Source organism: Mizuhopecten yessoensis, unplaced genomic scaffold, assembly GCF_002113885.1.
Source record: "Mizuhopecten yessoensis strain PY_sf001 unplaced genomic scaffold, ASM211388v2 scaffold4663, whole genome shotgun sequence".
In the NCBI taxonomy this organism is placed as follows: Eukaryota; Metazoa; Mollusca; class Bivalvia; order Pectinida; family Pectinidae; genus Mizuhopecten; species Mizuhopecten yessoensis.
Window position 1 is genome coordinate 527,084 of NW_018405659.1, and position 27,651 is coordinate 554,734.

Here is a 27,651-nt window from a genome sequence, read left to right on the forward strand (position 1 = left end):
TTGCAGGTAAAACTTTAACATTTTCACGCTGACGCTCGCGCCGGGGGTTTCGAACAGGCGAGCTAAAAAAAAGAGGCCACTAAACGTTTCCAATCAGTCCCAAAATTAAATATGTAGAACTATGGACCAAGGGAAACCTACAGGTGAAATAAGAAATGGAGGTTAACTACAATTTCAAAAATCAACGTGCCCAATAAGAGAACATAGGGGTATTTTCATGTGAAATTTCAAAATGATCCTGTAGTACATTTCGAGAAAAATCGCTCACAAGGATTGTCAAAGGATGAACGACGGACTGATCTAGGACCATGGATGAAGGATATTTAAACAGCTTACCATCTAATGATCGAAGGTATATACATTTTTTTTAGATAAATGAGTTCGACGCTTAGTAACTAAGGACAGGCGTTTTTTGTCTTATTTCCCTCCCTAATCAATATCGCTATTAATATACAAGAATGTACCAAAGTGGTGCAATTGTATCGGAGATGAGGCATTTCACATGATATAAAAATGTCTAGTTGATATTTGTTGAAAAAATAATTGTTCTTGCTAGGCATCCAACCTTGTTGGCTTAATTGAGTAAAACAGGACTTTTGTTTAAAAGAGTACAATTTTGCGTTGAAATCTACATTTATTACATTAATGATGCATAAAGCAGATTAACGTGCATTTCATAGGATATCGAGAATAATAAACAAATAATAATTTTCCACACATGCATGATAATTTGGTTTAGCAAACTTGCGATGAAGTAGACGCCGATTTCTGTGCCTGACGGGAAGCTAGCAGGGGCTTATGAGGTCCGTGTCCTCCAATATGCCGGCTGACCCACTGTTTGGATAAGGTTTCACATACGAGCCTTTAACACCACAAACCGGAGTGGTGAAATCTCAGAAATGACAGAGGAAGTCGTTCCAATGGCATTTGCAGAACAAAATATAGCATGTTAACTATATTCTTTAAGATTGTTACGTGACTATCATTAGATTCACAGCATTGCAAAATACAACGATTTCATTATTTGTGCACTTTTTCACAACTAACATCAAGTAATTATATAAGAAAATTATCTATGCCATTTTTTATTTGGATAATAATAAGCAAGGTTTTGTTAAACGCTTATGCTTATTTTTTGTGGTTTTCTTTGTATGTTTGTTGTGTTTTGTATTTGTTATATTTAATGGGGGTTGTTTTGTAAGCGGGGTTAGGGGTGGGGGTGGGGTAGTATTCTAACAATACTGATCCTGATTTAAAAATAATAATTAAGGATGTTACAACACAGCCCATTCATCCTTCACCCTCCAAATATTTAGAGGTAACATTCACCCAAGGAATTTACCAGCGATTAGTGCCTCTTACAATAAGGCTAGTGATAATCATACCGCCCGTGCTCCAAACCCTCATGCATGGCTTTTAACAGCAATTGTCTGCGACCTATGTTCTTAAATAATAATAATAATAATTGGAGGTTCTTATAAACAGTTTTATCACAACCTAGTTCGTAGGTAGTCTCATAGCGGTTCACAAATTATTATCCGTACATATAGGGCCTTTGCAACCAGCCAACATCTTTCTCAACACCCTGGGGAGCATACAGCCGGTGCTGACATTTCGGCGCTCACAGCTTGCATCCAACAATTCTAGCACTACCCAGCCACGTACTCATTTACAGCTGAGTAGAGTGGCAAAGCGGAGTAAAGTATCTTGCTCAAAGATACAACACAGTGACGTGCCGTGCCGTGCCGTGGCTCGAACCCGCAACCCTCCGGCCACGAGCCCTGCCTCCTACCACTACACTACCGTGCCTCCTGTGGGTATTACCCTGAAATCAGTTGTATAATTGAGTAGTTATTATTTGTGGATATAGAGTGGTGTTGTTTTTAATGTTACAGTTAAACAAAAGGCCCAGATGACATGTTTCGCTCACCTGGATATCGTAGCAATCATGGCAATATATTCTCCAAATAAGATCCCAGGGATACCGCCAGACCCCAAGGCAAATCCATGTGGCATATCTGTATTATATTTTTCATGCCCAGCAATTGTATGTATGGTTATTGGGTAGAAAAACTCAACTGTTTCCAAGTTGTGATTCAGAAACTATGTCCCTTAAGCTGTGGCAAGACCCTATGGTCAATTCCAATATCAAGACTGCATTCGTTTTTTTCTGCCCAACAATTGTATATTTAGTTTTTGAGTAGGGATTTTAACCGTTTCAAAGTTGTGACTAAGGGACTAAGTGCGGGGCCATACCCTAGGACCACATCCTGAAAGCATATGTTCATTCATCTCTTTATACTCATCAATTGTATATATGCTTATAGGGTGGGGATCTCAACCATTTCCAAGTTATATACTGGGTTTTTGTTGGGGGTTGGGGCTGGGGGGGNAATTATATCCCCACCACCCAGGGATGCTTCCAACCTAATAGTGTTGCTAAATTATCCAATTTGGTCCCTTCGATTTGTATAACTTTGAATCTCCACCTCCTTTGTATCCAGTGAATAGTTCTAGCGAAGAAGTTGTTTATAGCAGTTTTGCATAACTTACTTCTTTTGGACCTGCCACACATTTCTACAATTTTAAATCCCCATCACCTAGGGATGCTTCGAGTCAAATATTAGTTAAATTCCAATCAGTAGTTAAGAAGAAGGTGTCGTTTGAAGAAATTGTTGACGAACGGACGGCGGACGCCACAGTTTGGCTAAAGCTCACCTTAGTCCTTATAACCGGTTAGCTTGTAATCAAGTTTAAGTAATTTCAGAGAACAGTGAAAGAGGTGCAGTATTTGGAAATGTCTGTTAAAATATCTGGCAATACCTTAAAATATCTGACAATACCTAAAATGTTATCAATATATAAATTTATTTTGAATAATGATTATCTTCAACCGGAATCAATATTTAACATAACAAGACACCACGTAGTTCTCTGGGCATGTTACTTGAGTGCTTGGAACAGCTGAATTCAGTTGTCATGTTCCAATCAAGTCTTGGCAGGTCCCGTAAACAACAGACTGTATGTTATTTCTGTTATATAATTGGTTCTCTAATCCAGGTGTTAGCATTTCCTTTAATACATTGATATGAATGACATTTTCGTCCCCCGATATTTGCATGATAGTTCCTGTGTTACCATTGCAGAGCTTTCTTGCACACCAGAAGTACGGTTTAAGAGTTGGTTTACAAGGTTATTTAAACATTTGAAGATTTAAGTTATTGAAATTGTGGACGGTGGCAGATATGGAAGTAGAGTAAAAAACACTGCTAAAGTTTCTCGGTCGGAAGTCGATCGGTATTGAAAATATTGATAGTATGATTTCCTGTCACTTTATAACGTATGCATTTTCCTTTGCAAGAACAGCTAGGAAATTGCTGTTGGAGACCCTACAGTTTTCACTCTCACTCTAGTAGATAGAATAACACGACATAAGCAACCATATTGCTCTTAGAGGCCCTGTGCGGAGGGGTATACAACAATCACAGCTTCACAATGACCTCATCTTGTGGTGCAGATGCTACTTTTAACAATAAGCATTGACGGCATACTTGCCTCAACAAAAAGTCTTTTAGCCTAACCCTAACCCTAACCCTACTCTGGCGATGTGCTGGTTGCAGATCTGCTTCAACTTTATGGATTTTTTCCCCATAAAAATGCCTGCTGTCATTATCAAAACAGGAACTAGATGTTAAGCTGATATCCAACTCTCTCTCACCTCCCCTTCCCCCTTAGCTGTGTGTTGTGGAGGCTGATATCAATTTCAACTTTTGAAATTTATTACTTCATTTCAAACAAGGTTCGTCCTTTCAGTTTACAAAGTAAAGGTAACAAGTTTGGTCAACTTAACACTCTGTATAATATAATATCATCCGACATCTACTGCAATGTAAAATGCATCTATCAATACAAATAATCAGTGTTTATATCACAAAGAGCTTAATATTACATGTACAACATGTACATATGTTTTCACGCCGGAGCTTAACACCCCCACCAGTCCAATCTAGCAGACGCCATATGTTGTTACACATGCTCTTGTAACTCTAGTTTCTCAATATACAGATTAAAACTTGCATTTTAGTTAAGTACCAGAGTATCAATTAACAAAAAGTAACATTTTTAAAGAAAATTTAACAACAATTGTATCAATTCGATCAGGCAACACGATTTACAACCACAATACATAGTTAAACCACAAATGTGATTACAAGCTAAACTAAAAATAATGCTTTATGCTTCATGTACATTTAGGGCAAGATTGATCCTCAACTATAGCGACTGTGGTCTAACTAGAGTATGATCTAACTCGCTTTAGTAAATTGAATTGCGCAGGTGTAAAGAAACAAGACGTTTCGGTGCGCATGCCTTGCAACTAAAATACAACCTACCGATTTCCTTTGGTCGGACCAGAGCAACTAGTGGTCGTCTGCGCACGCATCATTATTTGAAAGCAAGGCAGTGATTGGTTGTTGCTTACCAGCATGTGTAAGCAAATTAAATGTAACAGTCCGATTATGGTAAATGGTTGATGACCAAACTCGCCCGTAGTAAGCCCCATGTGGGTGACCCAGATTAGGCCTACAGAACAAGTCCACAGTAAGGACAGGTTTGTCGCTATGGAAATCTATATATATATATTCAAATAACCAGAAGGATAGGGACCGTGATATGTACATGAGTGGGTGTGTCTGAATTATCATAATGTATCTAAAAAGACCACTTATACACCTGCTGCCGTACGCTATAGTATGTTAACAATACTGTTTATATACAGTTGATGCATTATCACTCGATAATTAGTGACCCTAGGGGCCAGGCCCAGGGGTCTCGGCTACTGTATAGTCATGACATCATTCCATGTCAAACCGAAATACACCAGAACTATGTACATCCATAACAAGAGGCCCAATGGACCTTAAGGCGCTCAACTGATTTATGTTGGCTTAATTTTCACAGTTCACAGCATTTCATGTTAATAATGTACTCGCAAATAAGATATCAAGATATCATTATCCTTGAACTACGCATTTTGATTGATGCCTGTCTGTCCGTTTGTCTGTAGACACTATTTTGTTTGCATTACCCCTCCTAAAATATTTTACCGATTTAAATGATGCTTTAAACACAGTACCCTGTCATAAAAGACACAGATTGGATTTACCTCCCCAATTTATGGAATTATGACCCTTTATTGAAAACTCCATTGTACGCACTACTCATCCCCAAGTCCTGCACCAATCTGGATACTCGGTACACATAAAACTAAGGAACTACTTCCCATATTTATTGAGATATGCCCCTTTGTTGAAAAACAACATTGTACTCACTACTCATCCCAAAGCCCTGCACCAATCTGGATACTCGGTACACATAAAACTAAGGAGCTACTTCCCATATTTATTGAGATATGCCCCTTTGTTGAAAAACAACATTGTACGCACTACTCATCCCCAAGCCCTGCACCAATCTGGATACTCGGTACACATAAAACTAAGGAGCTACTTCCCATATTTATTGAGATATGCCCCTTTGTTGAAAAACAACATTGTACACAATACTCCTCTTTAGGAACTGTGCCGATTTCAATGATACTGGATAAATAGGACCCTTATTTGGCCATGCACACGGAGAGGATGTGAATAAAGTATAGATAGGAGTTACCTCCCCAATTTATTGAGTTATGCCCCTTTATTGAAAAAAAAAGAATATTCCCACAACTCCTCCCGAGGTCCTGCATCTATACAATACAATGATACTTGGTACAATCACTGCTTATATTAAGGGAATGAGCGCTATGTTCCTTTGGTGAAAATAGTATTTGCATTACACCTTCTTAAGTACTAACGGATTTCAATGATCCCTAATAAAGGATATAGATTGGAGTTACAGCTGTAACTTCTGATTTATGTATTACGTCCATTATTTATAAAAAGAACAATTTTCGTACTACCCCCTCCTAAAATACAGCACCAATGTGAATGAAACTGTACAAATATATTGAGGGAATATGAATACAATTCTGAGAATGGAGCTTCCTCCTTTATTTATTGAATTGTGCGCCATTATTGAACAAATTTCAATATTACTGGATGAAGATAACCCTTATATAAAGAGTTTGTAAATGAAGTATATAGATTTTAGCTACCTTCCAATTTATGGAGTAAAGTTTTAAAATATCGTTCACACTTCTCTTCCCAAGGTATTGAACCTATCTGAATGATACTTGCTACACATAATTGAGGGGATTTTAGTAAAATATATAAATTGGCATAACCTCCCCTTATTGTTTAACAAAACGTTGTGTGCACTTGTGCTCCAAAACGTCGCCATCGATTTAGAAAATAATTGGTCATAAATTATAGCCATTACATTAAGGAAAAGCTAATAAAGCAAATTATTGGCGTTATCCCCCCTTCCTTTTTACTGAATTAATTGCCCCTTTACTCTATGGAACGATTTTGTTTGTGGAACGTTGGTATTCTATGTTTTTGTACTTAGTCATATCACAAACGGTTTTCCTTTTATTTACACCACATAAAAACTGATCAGATGCTAAATCTTTTTTCAAGTGCGTAACTATAAATCAAAATAAGGAAATCCTGAATTATTTCTGTTTGCAATGAGATCATATTTTTATATAAACGTCAAACTGATTGAAAATATACGTTTTCCAATATAACATTTGATAGATAAAAATAATTCCTTTAAACACTTGACAAACCACGTTAAAGTTGTTTACTTATTACTCCTGGAACGGAAAATGCAAACGTTGTATAGTGACAGTGAATACAGAGACGTATTTCCAATACCGATCAACTTTCGACCCAGAAGTTTTAGCGGTGTTAACTTCACTTCCATATCTGCCGCCCTCTAAGATTCCAAAAACTAAAATATTCCAGTGTATCTTAACAGCTCTACATTTGTACCTGTTGCGTAAGGGCTGTGGCAAGCCTGCAATTATCATGAAAATATCACGGAACAAATATATTCATTAATATCAATATACTAAAGTATTATGTTGTTGTTGTTTTATATATCAATAAAACTTGTGAAAAAAAATAAAAAAAATAATAAAAAAAATATATATACTAAAGTAAATATTAGCACCTGGGACTGGACTTGCGGTTGGACAGATGTTATGTTTGAATCGATTCACAAAGCCATAAACCCTCTATGATGTCATGGCATATTCCAAGGGTGCAGAGAAAATATGTATATTGAAAACGGACGTACGAAACCGACGAAACGGATAACAGAGACCGACTTAAAACACAACATTGGCACAAAGCTACATTGCATAAACATTTTATTCACAGTGATAATAGAGTTTGCTATTAATATTTCAATATCAAACGAAGTTGATACATAGACGATTCAGATGTATTGGCAAATCTACCTATCAATACTCAATTTATGACAGACATCTGTAGATTTCTGAGCCGGGTAGGCCGCCAGGTATGTTATGGCAGACACGATATGGTTGGTTAAGTAGGGTAGGCATCACATTCGAAACCTAACACATGTAACCTTTTGACTTGTCTTCATCCCAACAATCTTGGGTTCGGTTACTTTGATACACTGCCAGCTATCGGGAAATGTGTCGGTATACTAATGAGTGGCAAGAGTTTACTTATCTCGCTTAAACGCCAGTAGTGGTACATTCATAATAATGTAAGAGGACAAAATAATCAAAACATGGCAGAGTCAATTGAGATAGAATCTTAATTGTTGTGTAGTTGAATCCTAGTGCTGATATGTAGTTAAACTTCCGCAATCACTGATCAACATTGATATAATTATAAATAATATCTAATAAAAGTAAATAAAAACCTCCCGGAACACTCACAGAAAACGCCAGCCCCTCAACTCCACAAAAACTATCGTATGGCTGACCGTTCAAACCTCCAGGTGAGAATAACAACATAAGTTAGGGTTGTGGCGGAGTGAACAAATTTGATTATTTTTCAAATAAATCTTCTTTTCTACAGCATCCGAGCACATCACGTGGACTACATACCTCTAAAGGCGTTGCCTGTTATATGTGCATGTACCCTCTTGAAGCACGAACAGATTGTGTGCACTAACACTGTGTGGTGTATGTCCATCCAAGTCAATTGGCGAATTTCGGCTAGGTAAGGTGGGTTGTCTGTATGCAAGTGTTTCAAATTGTGCTGCAAATTATTCATCGCTAGTGTGTTTGTCCAAAATGTTACAAATTACGTAAAATATGCTTTTAGCTGTCCAGCTTCCTCTGCCATGTCATCCTCGCTGCGTCTGCCCGTCGTCATGTCTTTGTCGTGATGCTGTAGCTGTAAGAGAAAGTGCGGGATAGTTACATGTAACTGTAACAAAGCAGTCAGGTGAATTTACCACCTGCACCGTGAGTGCTGGATCAATACGTTCAAATAACAAAATATTCGTTCAAAATGCTGATAGTTATGTGAAATTCAAACTTGAAACAAGGTTACTGCGAAGCGGTCATAATACGCCAGTTATTGTAGTATGAGCAGTTGTTCGCATCATTGGAAAAACAATTGTGAGTAATTGATGTTAAAGGAGAAACAATTCAACATATCAAGTAGATCAATGAGTGCAATAAAACATCTTGTAAAGCTAGTACTACTGCATTAATGAAACAAATAATTGTGATTACATTCACACAACTAATGCAGGGGGCATAACTCGGTAAATTACATTTGGATAATGGTTGTTATCCGACCGAGCTATCATGGTAACTAAGTGATGTTTGAAGTTAATCTGTTTCAGCAATGTAGTATAGTGGCATAATACTGCAAATTACAATAAGATAGTGGTGCTTATTGAACTTCTTTAAACTTTCATGATAATTAAGAAGAAGTTTGAAGTTAATCTTTTGAAAATTAATTGTGTTATATAGACTGGACATCTCTTAAGCAATTGAATTAAGAGACATAACTCAGTAAATTACTGTCAGATAATGTTGGTAATCGAACTTGTACGAGAACTCACGGTAAATTACCTCATATGAAGTATGCTATTAATCCATTGTAAATCACTCGGATATATTGAGCGGACAGTGTTCTGCGACTGAGTAAAAGGGCATATCTCAATAAATTACAGTCAGATAATGGTTGTTACCGAACCTAGAACACATGAAAATTAAAATTCCTATGAAGTTTGTAGTAAATCCATTGTAAATTACTCGATATATCGAACGGACACTATTTCAGCTGATCATTATTCAGTAAATTAGGTTTGATAACGGTGGTTAGATATTTGTCAGAACTTCTACTTCTACAGGGTACTAACCAACTTCAACAATTTGAAGGTTACTGTCAGAGGAGGGTTTAAATAGGAAGAGTAACGGTTTTGACAGGTGGAATTTAGTTTGGTTTTGCAAAGTGACGGTAGAGGCTTGATTTAAAAGAATGTGTTGTCAGGCTAGATACAGTATCAGGAGGGAGTTTATTCCACTCGGATATAGTTCGAGGGAAGAAAGTTTCTTTTCTAGACAGAGTTTTGGAGAAAGGAATTTGGAAAGAGAGCTTGTTTCCATGCCTGGATTTTCTGACAGGGGGAATAAGTCTGTCAGATCTTGCAACAGCAACTTTATTATTGACAATATTATAAAACATGGTAAGACGTGCATGTCTTCGTCTATCTGCTTTCTATAACTGTCATGGTAGTTAACCTGCCCATGAAGATTGAAGATATCCGTTAAAAACTGACCGAGATATCGAGCAAACACTGTTTCAGCAATTTAATAAAGGGCCATAACTCATAGGTCACTGTCATATAACGGTGGTTATCAAACTCCTTTGAGCTTCCATGGTAATCAACTGTCCCATGAAGTTTGAAGTTTATCCGTTGAAATTACTAAAAATATCGAGCTGACACTTTTTCAGCAACTGATTATGCGGGTCATAACTCAGTAAATTTTAGTCAGATAATAAAGTTTATCACACTTGTCGGAGCTGTCATGACAATCAACCTTCCTATGAAGCTTAAAGTTACTTCGTTTAAAATTACTTAAGATACATGAATCAAGTGGACTCCGTTTCACAATTGATTAAAAGGGACATAACTTAATCAATTACGGTCCGATGATATTGGTTATCGAACTTGTCTGATCTCTAATAGCAAATAACCTTCCCGTGAATTTTGAACTTAATTCGTTTAAAATTACTCGAGATATAGAGCGGAAACTGTGTCAGCGATATATTAAAAGAGCATATCTCAGTAAATAATAGTAAGATAATGGTGGTTATCGAACTACTTGTCCCAGCTCTCATGGTAATTAAACTTCCCATAAAGTTTGAATTTAATCTGTTGAAAATTACTCGAGAAATCGAGCGGAGACTGTTTCAACAATGTTATAAAAAAGCGTAACGCAGTAAATTACGGTCGGATAATGGTGGTTAATAAACCTCTCCCAGCTCTCATGGTAATTAACTTTCCCATGAACTTTTAATTTTGTTGTAATTTACTCGAGATATCGCGCGGGACACTGCCCCACACCCCGAACCCTGCCTGCCTGCTTGCCTGCCCGCGTGATTACATAATACATCCCGTCTTCTGATGATAGTATAAATGATCATGACTACGTTATGAATTTGTCTATTTTTTGTGTGGCTCATCACCATAATGATGCCCGATGAAAAAAATCTTGAATTATATGAAACATGATCATTGCGATATGATATTGATAAGTGTGATATATAACGGGTATTGTTATAAGTGCAACAAAAAGAAAGAAAAGTGAAAATATTTATGTGTTTTCTTGCGGTTAAGTATTACGTATTACCAAAATAAGCTATACTGAAAATCAGAAAAAACTAACCTTTGTATAAATTTCATCATTTTGCTCGAAGTCACCAGCTTTCCGAGGCATGACATGCACATGGACATGCTAGAAAAAACCAATTCAAATCTTCATTAAAAGATTTTTTTTTTTTAATTGAGTCAATTTCCTAAAGGACGAAATCACTCGTCAAACAATAAATTAACAAATAAATCAAACAAGCCCCACTCTGGCCATCAAATTGCATGTCAAGTTTGGTTGGTCTAGCACTTAAGGATTCCCGTCAAAGGCAGAGCAAATTACTAAAGAATTCCACTGTCGTTTTTCAGTGTAAGAGTCACCTGCCCCTGATTACCATTTTGACAATTTTGTTATCCTCCCTTGAAAAGACTTCGTTTGGATAACGTTTCGACTACAGAGTTAAGTCCTTGAGTTGAAAATCTCCAATCGCGATTTGTGGGGAAAACAACGTCGTCGTGGCAGGCATGGCCGATACGTAAGCCCCACGTAAAACGGTCGTTTTAAACGTTAACTAAACACATTAACTGACCAACATAACAACAATGATGTTCAAAATCAACTGCTAGACCACGACTATGCGACGAAACAAAGTGACACTCGTTCACACATTGAAGAGACGCTGATTACTACTGAGGTCCCTAAACTTACTACTGATAATTTGACCCATGAGCCGACACCGACGTCCGTTGATGATCCCTCCAGTACTAGTGGTCACGAATACGCCAATCACGTTTTAATCTGGTCGCAGGGTAGACGAATGGTTGAACTCGCGGTGTTATCTGAATACCTTGTCCAGAAAAGTTACTCAAAGCTAGAAGGCTCTAGTAAAAGACTCAAAAAACACCTACAATGCACACTGTACTTTAGATGATATCAAAACACTACAGAAACTAATACTCAATCACAAGGTAAGTAATTGTCAGCTGATAAAGCAGAGTTGTGCCCTTGAATTTGTGAAATGCTCTTTTGAGCTTAGGAGCAGCATGATGGCCAAGAAGATTTCAGCATCGGGCTTGGACTACTCGCACCTGAGGTTGGCCTTTGACCGTGATGGCTGAGACGGTATTTCAAATGTCTTGTCTGAATTTGTCAACTCAACTCTGAAAGTTTGTGTGACAAGGTGTTAAAAAGTGCATCAGACTATTTTAAAGCACTTTCAAAAATCTGCATGAAACCTGAAACTGTATGTGTATTTGTCGACTGGTTTATACAAGGAATGTTAGGAATAATGCTTCTCTGTGATCTTTGTTTGATTTGTTATTATATTCCCTATATTTCATTTATTTTTATTTTTTATATCACATACAACAGTCAATGTTATTTTTACAACGTGATATTTTTAAACAACAATTAAGGTTTGAAATGCATCTTTTTAACATTTATGAGGGTATGCATCACAGTTCCGTCCAAACATATGGTGGTGCATACCCTCAAAAATGTTAAAAAGATGCATTTCAAACCTTATATTTACATTCTATTACATCCACTTCTTTAATTTGAAATTAAGAAAAAATAGTCTTTTTTTCACGTTAGAAAGCAAAACACCGTCATGAAAACAACATTAATTGAACAGCCTTTTTCGCGAGAAAGATGATGCGTTGTCAACGGTGACAAAATACACATTTGAGCAATAAATAAATAGCTCCACTATACCCACCGTTTATACAAAACTGAGTCTCCTTGGCCCAAGGATGCTCCAGACTAAATAAGGATAAATTCCCTGAATTCCGATGGTCGAAAAAGGATTATAAAGGTTTTACCTCTATTTCCCCTATTGGGCCTCGCCCCTCGGGTCCCGGGGGTTGGGGGTTGGCGGTTGAGGGTTGGGGGGCGTTTATACAAAATTGGTTTCTCTTCACCCAAGAATGCTTCGGACCAAATCCTTTCATTCCTACAGTAGAAGAAGGATTTTAAAGAATTTGCTACATTTCCCCTAATGGGCCCCGCCCCTCAAGCCCGTGGGGGAGGGGGGACCCACCATTTATACAACATTTGTTCCCCTTCCCCCAAGGATGATTCTGACTAAAGTTGGTCAAAATCCGCTCAGTCGTTCATGACTAGTAGCGATTTGTTTATAAAAAGTTGACGAACGCCGGGCCATGGCATAAGCTCACCGGTCCTTCGGACCAGGTGAGCTAAAAACTTAAAGTTGATGGAGATGCTGACAAAGTGAATGAGCCATGAAAGGTAGGTCACATCCAGCATTTGATGCATGGGTTGAAATGTACTAACCAAGATCCATCTATAGTCCATGTTTAGTTGGTCTAGTACTGATACTTTCAGTGAAACTAACTTAAGCGCAAAAACTTAATGTTGACGCCCCCGTCGCCGGAAAAGCAACACCTTAGTCTAGCTTACGCTACTTCGTGGCGGCGAGACAAAAACGGTGTCCCTGTACTCTATGGCGACAATATAACGGTGTTCTCTTTCGACACCAACATAGGGATGTTTGCGACGTGAAAAAAACATGACTCACCTTACAACGGGTGTATCTCTAAATGACAACATTTTTAATTGGAATTATAGTCACTTTTTTTAAATGTCTGAGATGTTATATGTGAATCTACCAGTAAAACTTACCTTTAGGAATGTAACTACATGTATTATAAATATGTAATACATGCACTTACATACATAAACCTTTCTGCAAACCTATTTTCCACATATTATGTTCTTGATAACATTTAAAAGCTATTCCATGCAATAGTAAATATGAAAATCACATAAGAAAGATACCTTATGCAGCACATTTAAATAGTGTTTCAGTTATTTGTTTACAACAAAAAATCAAAAAATCTGTACCTTACAAATACAGATTAGTGAAAGAGTAATATTACTCAATACTTAAAAATGAGGTCTTAGAAATAAGTGGAATTATTGAATGATTTAATAAACACGAAACTGAAATCAAAAGGAGAAACTTGTTTTATGAACATTCCTTAACTAAAGAAATTCCTCACGTTTGTGAAATTAGGAAGAATGGTACCCAACAAAGGAGCTGTATCTGCCCACCCTTTTCAATATCTCGATGAATAACATCACTTCAAATCTAGAAAAATAACATTAAGACCATGTCTGCGCATCCAATCAAGACCACTTGCCGTAGGCGTCGCGTTAGTGGTGGTCCGACATATGATCGGCGCACACTGATTCTTGGAGCACGCAAGCGATTCCGTGCAGTTTGAGCACTGATAGGTCTAACGTGAGTGCCTATTACCAGTATGAGATGCAGTATCGGTAGCAGTCTAGAATCTGGTGCGCAGGTGCGAATTGCGCGGTCTTGTCGAGTCGTCGTTACATTCGGACGACTTCTCCTGGAACGTTGAGATACTGATCAGCGGCACGCAAACGTGTAAAGAGACGATTTATAGTAGATTAGGCGATACCAAATTGCCGTGCTACAATGGCTTGGCTATGACCATCCAATAACATTGCAATTGATCTACCTCTCTGAACTTGTGTATAATGAGGCATCTTATGCAATAGCAAAAAAAAATGTTCGCATGGAAAAATGATGAGGTTATCATCAAAGACTCGCGTAAAATGATTATTTGCGAAAGAGCATGCCTTGCTTTGTGGGGTCACGCCAATAAATCATAATACTACTGTTAGACAGTGAAGATGTTATTGCAAACCACAGACCACAACATCGGTGTAAAATAACAGACGCATACTCATGTATTTTCTATCTGACCAACACTTTAAACGTTTTTGTTAGATATCACAAGTTGTACGTTTGATAAATTACCTTACACCTAACTAATACATAGCCCTGCAATCCGTCACATGGTGCTGTAATTCAATTTACAATTGAAAACGAGAGTATACTTTGCCACTTACTTTGACCGTCTGTCCTGCCTGTGGTCCGTCCTGCACGCTGACCGTCAGAGAGGACGCCCCATAATGCTGTTCAACCACACCTGCCACCCTTTGTACAACTGAGAACAAGTCCGATAACTCCGTCTGTGTCAGTTCTCCTAATCTCTCCACGCGTCTCATTGTAGAAACTAGTACATGTGTTCAATATTAAAGAACATAAGTAATCAAAAGAAGCATTTCAGTGTACCTTATTCCAATTGTACTTCATCATTTTAAGGCAATGCCGAATGGTGAAATATGATTTAGGCACATTTTAATTGATTATAATTATTTCAATGAACATTGTTTATTCACGGCATTCTTCATTAATTAACTAGACAAACAGTATACTAAAATACGAGGTCCAGTTTTGACATCGTGTGACGTCACTGTGGAATACTTATCCCAGTGTGTTGTCCCTGTGTTTTATAGTTGTGGTATATATTTTTCCTTGTTGGTTGTCCGTGTGTGTTGACACTGTGGTATATATTTTTTCTCTGTGTGTTGACACTGTGTGTTGCCGCTGTGGTATATATTTTGTCTCTATTTGTAGTCCCCGTGTGTTGATGTTGCGTTATATTATGTCCCTTTGTGTTGTCCTTGTGTGTTGACACTGTGGTATATATTTTTTCTCTGTGTGTTCTCACTGTGTGTTGCCGCTGTGGTATATTTTTTTTCTGTGTGTTGCCGCTGTGGTATATATTTTGTCTCTATTTGTAGTCCCTGTGTGTTGATGTTGGGTTATATTATGTCCCTTTGTGTTGTCCTTATGTGTTGACACTGTGGTATATATTTTTGCTGTGTGTTGCCGCTGTGGTATATATTTTGTCTCTATTTGTAGTCCCTGTGTGTTGATGTTGGGTTATATTATGTCCCTTTGTGTTGTCCTTGTGTGTTGACACTGCGGTATATATTTTTTCTTGTTGGTTGTCCCTGTATGTTGACATTTGGATATATTATGCCCCCGTGTAATAACGATGTGGTATATATATATATACTGTCCCTGTATGATGACGTTGGAATATATATTTTATCCCCTAGTGTTGTCCCTGTATGTTGACATTTGGATATATTATGCCCCCGTGTGTTAACGATGTGGTATATATTTTGTCCCTGTATGAGGACGTTGGAGTATATATTGTATCCCCTAGTGTTGTCCCTGTGTGATAACGTTTGGTTATATGATTTCACTGTGTGTTGACTTTGGGGTATATATTTTGTCCCTGTATGAGGACGTTGGAGTATATATTGTATCCCCTAGTGTTGTCTCTGTGTGATAACGTTTGGTTATATGATTTCACTGTGTGTTGACTTTGGGGTATATATTTTGTCCCTGTATGATGACGTTGGAGTATATATTTTGTCCCCTAGTGTCCCTGTGTGATGACGTTTTGTTATGTGATTTCACTGTGTGTTGACTTTGGGGTAACAGTTTTGTTTATATTTTATGTCTGTGTGTTGTCGCTGTAAAATGTTTTATCCCCACGTTTGTGTTGGCACTGTTGTAAATTGTCATTGTGTGTTGACGCTTTTGAATATTTTGTCCCCGTGTGTTGATGCTGTGTTATACATTTTATCCCTGTGTGTTGATGCTGTGTTATACATTTTATCCCTGTGTGTTGATGCTGTGTTATACATTTTATCCTGTGTATTGATGCTGTGTTATACATTTTATCCCTGTGTGTTGATGCTGCGTTATACATTTTATCCTGTGTGTTGATGCTGTGTTCTACATTTTATCCCGTGTTGATGCTGTGTTATACATTTTGTCCCCGTGGGTTGATGCTGTGTTATACATTTTTTCCCTATGTGTTGATGCTGTGTTATACATGTTATCCCTGTGTGTTGATGCTGTGTAATACATTTTATCCCTGTGTATTGATGCTGTGTTATACGTTTTATCCCTGTGTGTTGATGCTGTGTAATACATTTTATCCCTGTGTATTGATGCTGCGTTATACATTTTATCCTGTGTGTTGATGCTGTGTTCTACATTTTATCCCGTGTTGATGCTGTGTTATTCATTTTATCCCGTGTGTTGATGCTGTGTAATACATTTTATCCCTGTGTATTGATGCTGCGTTATACATTTTATCCTGTGTGTTGATGCTGTGTTATACTTTTTATCCCTGTGTGTTGATGCTGTGTTCTACATTTTATCCCGTGTTGATGCTGTGTTATACATTTTATACCGTGTTGATGCTGTGTTATACATTTTATACCGTGTTGATGCTGTGTTATACATTTTTTCCCCATGTGTTGATGCTGTGTTATTCATTTTATCCCGTGTTGATGCTGTGTTATACATTTTGTCCCCGTGGGTTGATGCTGTGTTATACATTTTATACCGTGTTGATGCTGTGTTATACATTTTGTCCCCGTGGGTTGATGCTGTGTTATACATTTTATCCTGTGTGTTGATGCTGTGTTATACATTTTTTCCCCATGTGTTGATGCTGTGTTATACATTTTATCGCGGTGTGATGTCGCCTGGATATATAATGTCCCTGTGTAATGTCGCTGAGGTATATTCTGTGTGCTGACGCTGTGGGATATTTTCTGTCTCGGTGTTGAAGCTGTGGTATATGGCGTCCCTGAGTGTTAATGCTTTAGACTTTTCAGTCCCCGTGTGCTGACACCGTGGTCTATTTTGTCCCTGTGTACAGAGACTGTGGTATAATTTGTCACTGTATGTTGACGTTGTGGTACATATTTTGTCCCCGTGTACAGAGACTGTGATATAATTTGTCACTGTATGTTGACGTTGTGGTACATATTTTGTCCCTGTGTACAGAGACTGTGGTATAATTTGTCACTTTATGTTGACGTTGTTGTACATATTTTGTCCCCGTGTACATAGACTGTGGTATAATTTGTCACTGTATGTTGACGTTGTTGTACATATTTTGTCCTTGTATACAAACGCCGTTTAACACCTGGTCCTTGGTATGTATAATGATACTGGTATGTTTAGCTCTTTCGTGTAAACGTTGTTGTATATTTTGTGTTACGGCTTTGGTATACTTTCTCCTGGTATGTCGATTCTATGGTAAATGCTATTTTAGTCTGTTGACATTGTTCTGTATTTTGTCCTTCTGTGTTTGTGTTGATGCTGTGATGAATTCCGTTTCTTGTGTGTTGACTCAGTAATATCTTTCATTTTGCCCTTTAACATGATATTGATGCTACGACACATTTCGACTTACCACCAGTATATAGTTTCCTTGTGTGTTGACGCTGTACTAACTATTGATTAAGCAATAAATGGTATCCTTGTACCCACAGAAAATTACTATCTAATTTCATTGAAATTTGTAGTAAAACTCTTTTGAACATTTATCTCTAGTTTCCTTATTGTAACTCTAACCTTAATAATGTATACAAAAATATTTGTATAATCCTCAATACTGAGAGATTTGTTCATAATACTTCCTTCACGTATCTAATCTAGAAATATTTTCATTATGAAACAGGTAACAAATTTACATTATTGTCATGGCATTTGTTTTTGTTTCCTTTTCTATTTCATATAATGTAATGTACAATTTGTATTTGAATCTATTGTCAAAATATATGAATAAAACAAGGTTTAAACCAAGACTGAGAGATGATTAAATACCTTATTATTCGTTCGAATATGTTTGCCAATAAATACCTTTTAAGCATATATTTCTAGACTGTCATCAAATAATCATTTTGTTTTTTCAAAGGATATGACCCAGCACCACTGGTTTGATGTTGACAAAGCAGAAACACGTGGGAGTGCGATGGAAGACACAGGAACTAGGAATGGGATGACCGCCGAAGTCGAATGCCTTAATACAATCTACAGGTTCTGTAACAAACAGCAGTCTTGATAATGATATATAACAAATCAGAGTCAAAACGTATATCAAAAAATTGAAATAATGCGAAAATCAAGGCACGAACTATGTACTTATAACCAAATTTTATCATAATGTGTTTCTATATCAGAGGCATATGGCACAAAGTATAAGAGGCTATAATAAACACAAATGTTGGAGTCGCATTGCGTTTGCTCCGGAGTATTTTCCAACAGACAATGTCAATCTTGTTTGTGACGGTTGATTACTGACCACATCTGTTGAAGGTGTATGCTCCACAAAACATCAATTCAACGATGGTGATGGCGTACCAAGTGATAAGGTAAATGTATCTGTAAAGGTCATGACGCCAACGGTCAGATACTGGGTATGTTGATGTTGTATATCACCGTACATGTCTTATCACACATGGTCAGTTATAATTACTGAGTATGTTAAGGTTGTATATCGGCGTACAGGTCACGTCACAGATGGTCACTTACTGGATATGTTGATGTTGTATACTGCCGTAAAGGTCACGTCACAGATGGTCAGTTACTGAGTATTGATGTTGTATACTGCCTACAGGTCATGTCACCGATGGTCAGTTACTGAGTATGTTGCGGTTGTATATCGCCGTACAGGTCATGTCACCGATGGTCATTTACTGGGTATGTTGAGGTTGTATACTGCCTACAGGTCATGTCAACGATGGTCAGTTACTGAGTATGTTGAGGTTGTATACTGCCGTAGAGGGCATGTCACATATGGTCAGTTACTGGGTGTGTTGATGTTGTATACTGCCGTACAGATCATGTCCCCGATGGTCAGTTACTGGGTATGTTGAGGTTGTATTACTGCCTACAGGTGATGTCAGGTATGTTGATGTTGTATACTGCCGTAGAGGTCATGTCACAGATGGCCAGTTACTGGGTATGTGGATGTTGTATACTGCCGTACAGGTCATGTCACAGATGGTCATTTACTGGGTATGTTGATGTTGTATACTCCCGTACAGATCATGTCACCGATGGTCAGTTGCTGGGTATGTTGAGGTTGTATACTGCCTACAGGTCATATCACAGATAGTCAGTTACTGGGTATGGTGATGTTGTATACTGCCGTACAGGTCATGTCAACGATGTTCAGTTACTGGGTATGTTGAGGTAGTATACTGCCGTACAGGTCATGTCAACGATGTTCAGTTACTGGGTATGTTGAGGTTGGATACTGCCGTACAGGTCATGTCACCTATGGTCAGTTACTGGGTATGTTGAGGTTGTATACTGCCGTACAGGTCATGTCACCGATGGTCAGTTACTGGGTATGTTGAGGTTGTATACTGCCGTAGAGGTCATGTCACATATGGTCAGTTACTGGGTATGTTGATGTTGTATACTGCCGTACAGATCATGTCACCGATGGTCAGTTACTGGGTATGTTGAGGTTGTATACTGCCTACAGGTCATGTCACAGATGGTCAGTTACTGGGTATGTTGATGTTGTATACTGCCGTACAGGTCATGTCACCGATGGTCAGTTACTGGGTATGCTGAGGTTGTATATCGCCGTACAGGTCACGTCACAGATGGTCATTTACTGGGTATGTTGAGGTTGTATACTGCCGTACAGGTCATGTCACCGATGGTCACTTACTGGGTATGTTGAGGAGGTTGTATACTGCCGTACAGGTCATGTCACAGATGGCCAGTTACTGGGTATGTTGAGGTTGTATACTGCCTACAGGTCATGTCACCGATGGTCAGTTACTTAGTATGTTGCGGTTGTATATCGCCGTACAGGTCACGTCACAGATGGTCAGTTACTGAGTATTGATGTTGTATACTGCCGTACAGGTCATATCACCGATGTTCAGTTACTGGGTATGTGGAGGTTGTATACTGCCGTACAGGTCATGTCACCGATGGTCAGTTACTGGGTATGCTGAGGTTGTATATCGCCGTACAGGTCATGTCACCGATGTTCAGTTACTGGGTATGTTGAGGTTGTATAATGCAGTACAGGTCATGTCACCGATGGTCAGTTACTGGGTATGCTGAGGTTGTATATTGCCGTACAGGTCATGTCACCGATGGTCAGTTACTGGGTATGTTGATGTTGTATACTGCCTACAGATCACGTCACAGATGGTCAGTTACTGGGTATGTTGAGGTTGTATACGGTCTACAGGTCATGTCTCAGATGGTCAGTTACTGGGTATTTTGAGGTTGTATATCGCCGTACAGGTCATGTCACCGATGGGCAGTTAGTGGGTATGCTGAGGTTGTATATCGCCGTATAGGTCATGTCCCAGATGGTCAGTTACTGGGTATGTTGAGGTTGTATCCTGCCGTACAGGTCATGTCACAGATGGTCAGTTACTGGGTATGTTGATGTTGTATACTGCCTTACAGGTCATGTCACCGATGGTCAGTTAGTGGGTATGCTGAGGTTGTATATCGCCGTATAGGTCATGTCACAGATGGTCAGTTACTGGGTATGTTGAGGTTGTATATCGCCGTACAGGTCATGTCACCGATGGTCAGTTACTGGGTATGCTGAGGTTGTATATCGCCGTATAGGTCATGTCACAGATGGTCAGTTGCTGGGTATGTTGAGGTTGTATACTGCCGTACAGGTCATGTCACAGATGGCCGGTTACTGGGTATGTTGAGGTTGTATACTGCCTACAGGTCATGTCACAGATGGTCAGTTACTGAGTATGTTGAGGTTGTATACTGCCGTACAGGTCATGTCACAGATGGTCAGTTAGTGGGTATGTTGAGGTTGTATACTGCCTACAGGTCATGTCACCGATGGTCAGTTAATGGGTATGTTGAGGTTGTATGCTGCCTACAGGTCATGTCACAGATGGTCAGTTTCTGGGTATGTTGATGTTGTATACTGCCGTACGGGTCATGTCACAGATGGTCAGTTACTGGGAATGTTGATGTTGTATACTGCCGTACAGGTCATGTCACCGATGGTCAGTTAGTGGGTATGTTGATTATGTATACTGCCTACAGGTCATGTCACAGATGGTCAGTTACTGGGTATGTTGAGGTTGTATTACTGCCTACAGGTCATGTCACAGATAGTCAGTTACTGGGTATGTTAATGTTGTATAGTGCCTACAGGTCATGTCACAGATGGTCAGTTAATGGGTATGCTGATGTTGTATACTGCCTACAGGTCATGTCACATATGGTCAGTTACTGGGTATGTTGATGTTGTATACTGCCGTACAGGTAATGTCACCGATGGTCAGTTACTGGGAATGTTGAGGTTGTATATCGCCATACAGGTCATGTCACCGATGGTCAGTAACTGGGGATGTTGATGTTGTATACTGCCTACAGGTCATGTCACCGATGGTCAGGTACCGGATATGTTGATGTTGTATATCGCCGTATGTCACCGATGGTCAGTTACTGGGTCTGTTGAGGTTGTATACGGTCTACAGGTCATATCACAGATGGTCAGTTATTGAGTATGTTGATATTGTATACTGCCGTACAGGTCATGTCACCGATGGTCACTTACTGGGTATGTTGATGTTGTATACTGTCACATATGGTCAGTTACTGGGTATGTTGATGTTGTTTATCGCCGTACAGGTCATGTCACAGATGGCCAGTTACTGGGTATGTTGAGGTTGTATGTATGTTGAGGTTGTATAGTGCAGTACAGGTCATGTCACCGATGGTCAGTAACTGGGTATGTTGATGTTGTATACTGTCACATATGGTCAGTTACTGGGTACGTTGATGTTGTATACTGCCGTACAGGTAATGTCACCGATGGTCAGTTACTGGGAATGTTGATGTTGTATATATATATACTGCCGTACAGGGCATGTCACCGATGGTCAGTTACTGGGGATGTTGATGTTGTATACTGCCTACAGGTCATGTCCCATATGGTCAGTTACTGGGTATGTTGATGTTGTATCCTGCCGTACAGGTAATGTCACCGATGGTCAGTTACTGGGAATGTTGAGGTTGTATATCGCCATACAGGTCATGTCACCGATGGGCAGTTACTGGATATGTTGATGGTGTATATCGCTGTACAGGTCATGTCGCAGATGGTCAGTTACTGGGTATGTTGATGTTGTATACTGTCTACAGGTCATGTCACAGATGGTCATTTACTGGGTATGTTGAGGTTGTATATCACCGTACAGGGCTTGGGTCATGTCACCGATGGTCAGTTACTGGTGGGTATGTTGATGTTGTATACTGCCTACAGGTCATGTCACAGATGGTCAGTTACTGGGTATGTTGATGTTGTATATATATATACTGCCGTACAGGTCATGTCACCGATGGTCAGTTACTGGGTATGTTGAGGTTGTATACGGTCTACAGGTCATGTCACAGATGGTCAGTTATTGAGTATGTTGATATTGTATACTGCCGTACAGGTCATGTCACCGATGGTCAGTTACTGGGTATGTTGATGTTGGTTGTTTATCTCCATACAGGTAGTGTCGACGAATAGTTGACAACTTACCAGGTTTATTGTTGATGTGTATGTGGCCATAAAGATCGTGTCGGCGATGGTTCCACACAGGCATGTCTTTTCGAACTTTACTTAGAAATGAAAGGTCGACCTCGGCCACACAAAGTCCCGGATCTTCACCACACTGCGCCAGTACAGTCCCCCACGGATCGATAACCTTAACACATCAACCAACAGTAAAATTAATTTCCAACGGATCCACTACCCTAAAGGGTCTGTCACACATACCGATGTACACGTACCTCGCCGTAAATCAAAATTGACCGTAGAAATACCGATGAAGTACCGGTGTTCCACCGATATAAGAGCCGATGTGCTACCAAACACCACTTTTCTGTCACCTTAGTGTTACCGATGCGCCGCAAATGTTATATCGAGACGCCGCCGTTGTTATACCGATGTGCCACGGTTGATCATGACCGGAGCAATAGCGGAGTGATACCGGTTGCGCATAACTAAGAACGGTAGTACATCGATCGTTAGTACATCGGCGGCGCGTCAGTACTTCGTGGTATTCGGTAGTACTACTGTATCACATCGGTACCAGTACGGTACACATTGAGGCCACTGGAGAGACGCCGATCCATAACAGGGCGCTACTGATGCTCTACCGATAGTAACGAAGCCATACCGGAGTACTGCCGTTTTAGTCCCGTTGCTCACTTCGGCAGCGCAACGGCGGAAATTTTTGAACATTTCTTCCGTCGCCTGCCGTTGCTAATTTTTTTGCCGATGCTCTTACTGTACTACCGTTCTTAGCGATGTGAAACCGATGCGCTGCCGTACTAGTACCGATCCCCGAAAATCGCCAAATTTGTGCTCCGGTATAGCTCCGGCAACCCAAAACGGCTAGGTGTGATCATGACAGGACTTTTCATATGTCAACTGTAAGCATTGACCACCGAACCCATTTTTCTACGTTCAGCATGTTGTACACTATTTATCCATTTAAACACTAGTGAATAAATCTCTAGACAGTTTATAAGAAATATACTGCTCCAGGTTAAATAGAATAATATATTGTAAAAGTGGAAATTAGGTTGTGATATGTAAATGTTCATGTTCCTGTCTTGATAAAGCGACAGATCGCCCTGAAAATTCGACAAAATGCTTTGTCTGCGCTGTCGTTGATACTTCTTTGCCATTTAATGTATACACATAATTTATTTGCATGTTGGTGTTGTCGCGCTTATCTACTCAACGCAAAAAAACCCCCGAAAATTTCAAGTTTGGGTGCAGCATTATTTCTAATGAATTGTTGGCGTAATGTATCTATCACCAAATTTCAAGTCGCAATCAAACGTTCGTGTCTTACAGTCGTCCTTATAACAACACCAAGCTTCTCCGTGATAAAGGGTCACCTTGATTATTCATATTGAGAATCGGGAACTGACGACGAAACCACATGTCACACTAAAAAGTAAAATCAAAATTGCCCGCGGAGATCATTTTGACGACCATATAACCTGATAATTGTCTTGGTCAACTGTATCGTTTGTACGTAAGAAGTCGGCGACTATCACATGGACATACCAACGTCCTTGAAAATAGTAGTTGTTATTCCCTTCTAAACGTTTAGCAAACTAGGGAAATGGAAACAACTGGTTGATCAGTTGTCAGTATAATGTGACCGGGCGGAGAGCTGTGCTTGGTGCCTTCAGCATGGCATTTCAGTGAGATAGCCCTATAAAGTCGGCATCAGATCCGCGCTATCACAAGGAGGCAAGGACACCAACATATCCTGTCTCCTGCATACACACAAGCAAGCACGCATACACTATACACATGGAGGCACGTCCTTAAATGACCTTAGCTGGACATTAAACAAAATTAAACCAAACCAATTTATCACAGAAACCGTGTTGTTCAAAGCCAGACCATGGAAGACGGCTAACCAGTTTGTAATAATAAGGAGTGCATTTATAATTCATGGTGAACTGTGCTTCTGCGGTTTATAAAATTGTTTTATGAACTCGCCCACATCATGCTGGTTCTGAATGATCACAGCATCTAAACACACTGAATAAATGGAAAATGTACCATACCGTACCGTAAAAAACCTACAAAATACTGATTAAGTTGAAAGAAATTGAGAACTTTTTAGGAAACAAATGTAACTATCTTTCGTTAAAAAAAATAGTTTAAGTTCTGATGGACATCTTAAAAGCAGTTAGATCCCGAACTTCTTGTTATTCGAAGATCAAATATATCATCAACAAATCTGCATATGGAATTAAAAGATCGGGCAAATAACTTATCGCCTTTTTAATATCCTTTGTAAACGTTTATCTTCTCGAGAGAAAACGTGAATGAAAAAGAATATAGACAAGAGATCCCAGAGGGATCTTGGCGCCCACCATTGTACCATCTTCATTAGTTCTTTGTCAATTCGACCCAGAGGGGCCACACCCTCAGTTTATACAAAATTAAGTATCCTTTGCCTAAGGATGCTCCAGGCCAAATTTGGATAATATCCCTCCAATGGTACACGTACAGATGAAGGAAGGATCTTACAAATTTAAACCTCAAATCCCCCTATTTGGTCCCACCTCTCTGCACCTAGAGGGGCCACAGCCTCTGTTTATACAAAATTTAGTCCCACTTTCTAAAGATGCTCTGGACCAAATTTGGTTAAAATCCCTTCAATGGAACAGAAAAAAACGGTTTTTCCAGATTTAAACCTCAAATTCCCCAATTTGGCCTTTCCCCTCTGCACTTCTTGTTGGAAATGGTTTCATGATAGTTAATGATTTTATACTAATTCATCAATAGTTTCAAAGTGTTAAAAATTGCTCTCAATGAAAAAAATATATATTTACATTTAGCCTTTTTATCTTTCAATGCAATAAGTTTGTCCTATCCTTCACTTAAGAATCCCTGTCCCACCGCACTGTAGTTTTTCCTATTAACAGTTACCTCCCCTTAACTTATGTTTGGATACAAAATGTAGCCATTCGCTGAGTAGATAGTTCAGTCAGTAACAGCAGTAGTATAACAGTCTGAAGTCCTTTGTTAGAATCCCAGTCTAGCCCCCTTAAAATTTTACATTCAGAACACTGTTGTTGATTATATTTCATTTATTTCATTATTTTTTTCATAACTGTCTTGGTTTTCTTCCCAGAAATTATTTATCAAAGCTACATGTATAGTCATGCCATAAAAATAGTGTCCAATATTTTGTTACAGTGTAACTGTTTGTTAGTGGCATGCAGCTCTTTAAATCTATGAGTTTTCTTTTTATTTACATTATTTGGTCATAATCCTGATGTCAGTGAAAGTAACATAGTAATGAATATCAATTCTTGATATTTACATTACTGTAATCAACTTCAGCTTATATTTGATATATAAACCAATTAGCTTACAATTAAGGAGATAATGTCAGGTTTTGTTTCTAAGTTCATTCTTAGAATTAAGTTAGACATGCATCATGCATCCACCAGAACTCAAATTGTATCTGCTGTACTAACCATGGTCTATCTAACTTACCTTGGCCTAATTTACCATGGCCCATGGCCTACCTAACTTACCATAGCCTAACTTACCATGGTCTACCTAATTACTTATCATTGCCTAACTTACCATGGTCTAACTTACCATGGCCCATGGCCTACCTAACTTACCATGGTCTACCTAATTACCTATCATGGCCTAACTTACCATGGTCTAACTAAAATTACCATGGTCAAACTTATCATGGCCCATGGCCTACCTAACTTACCATGGCCTACCTAACTTACCATGGCCTACATAATTGTACCATGGCCTAACTTACCATCTAACCATGGCCTAACTTACCATGCCTAACTTACCATGGAATGGCCATAGGATGCACGCTTTTCATTATGTTTGCCTGTTTGTGCAGCAGCCACGACATAACACTGATTCTCTACAGCTCGACTCCGCAGCAAAATCTGAAGCAAGCCACCTAAACAATGACCACAATTTTTATATATTCAATTTCCTATGACCAGTTAATGTAATATTACTATGTAAAATCCATAAGAGTTTTATTTTGATAGCTATTACAATAAATTTGTTGAAATAATGTACTTGACCAAGATGTATTGTAATATATATATATGCGATAACAAGAAAAAGTATGTGACCTGAAATTGGTAGATACACTTGTACTTAATTTTAAGAATGAGTCTTTAAAACAAACAGTCTCATAGGATTCAATACATTAATCAATAGTGTATTTCTATTCTGTAGTCTCTATGGCAAAAGTAACACTGAATATATGCAATTAGAATTAAAAAGAAACACACTAGGTAAACAAATCAGGATCCAAGAATTGGTACCCCTGTACATATAATGTTACTAACCAGCTGTGTCACTGTGGAGACTGCAGCAAACATACCTCCCAGTAAGCCATCTTATCTAATTAGTAAACAACATCCCAATGAGCATAGCCTGACCAAATTCAATATGAAGACTGATGTGAATTTACTTCCAATAAGAACACCCTCAAATCAATGTGAAGACTGAGGTGAATTTATCTCCCAGTGAGTATGCCCTACAGTCAATGTGAAGACTGAAGTGAACTTACCTCCCAGTGAGTATGCCCTACAGTCAATGTGAAGACTGAGGTAAACTTACATCCCAGTGAGTATGCCCTTTAGTCAATGTGAAGACTGA

At 38.8% G+C, this 27,651-nt stretch overlaps 1 protein-coding gene across 3 annotated transcripts in view; it reads right to left on the minus strand.

Annotated features, from left to right (window-relative positions):
• Positions 1-7,262: 7,262 nt before the first annotated feature.
• The window catches only part of LOC110449582 (nitrilase homolog 1-like), a 36,512-nt gene continuing 16,123 nt past the window's right edge, over positions 7,263-27,651 (minus strand). For 2 of the 3 annotated variants that reach the window (XM_021496535.1, XM_021496537.1), the window contains 6 exons: positions 26,823-26,924; positions 23,002-23,167; positions 18,378-18,497; positions 14,645-14,820; positions 10,823-10,891; positions 7,264-8,312 (listed from right to left, as the gene is read on the minus strand). In XM_021496535.1, coding sequence (XP_021352210.1) covers positions 8,220-8,312; positions 10,823-10,891; positions 14,645-14,820; positions 18,378-18,497; positions 23,002-23,167; positions 26,823-26,924 — 726 coding nt within the window. In that variant the 3' untranslated portion in view covers positions 7,264-8,219. Of the gene's footprint in view, positions 8,313-10,822; positions 10,892-14,644; positions 14,821-18,377; positions 18,498-23,001; positions 23,168-26,822; positions 26,925-27,651 lie in introns of all 3 variants that reach the window. The other variant, XM_021496536.1, reaches the window with a different exon arrangement.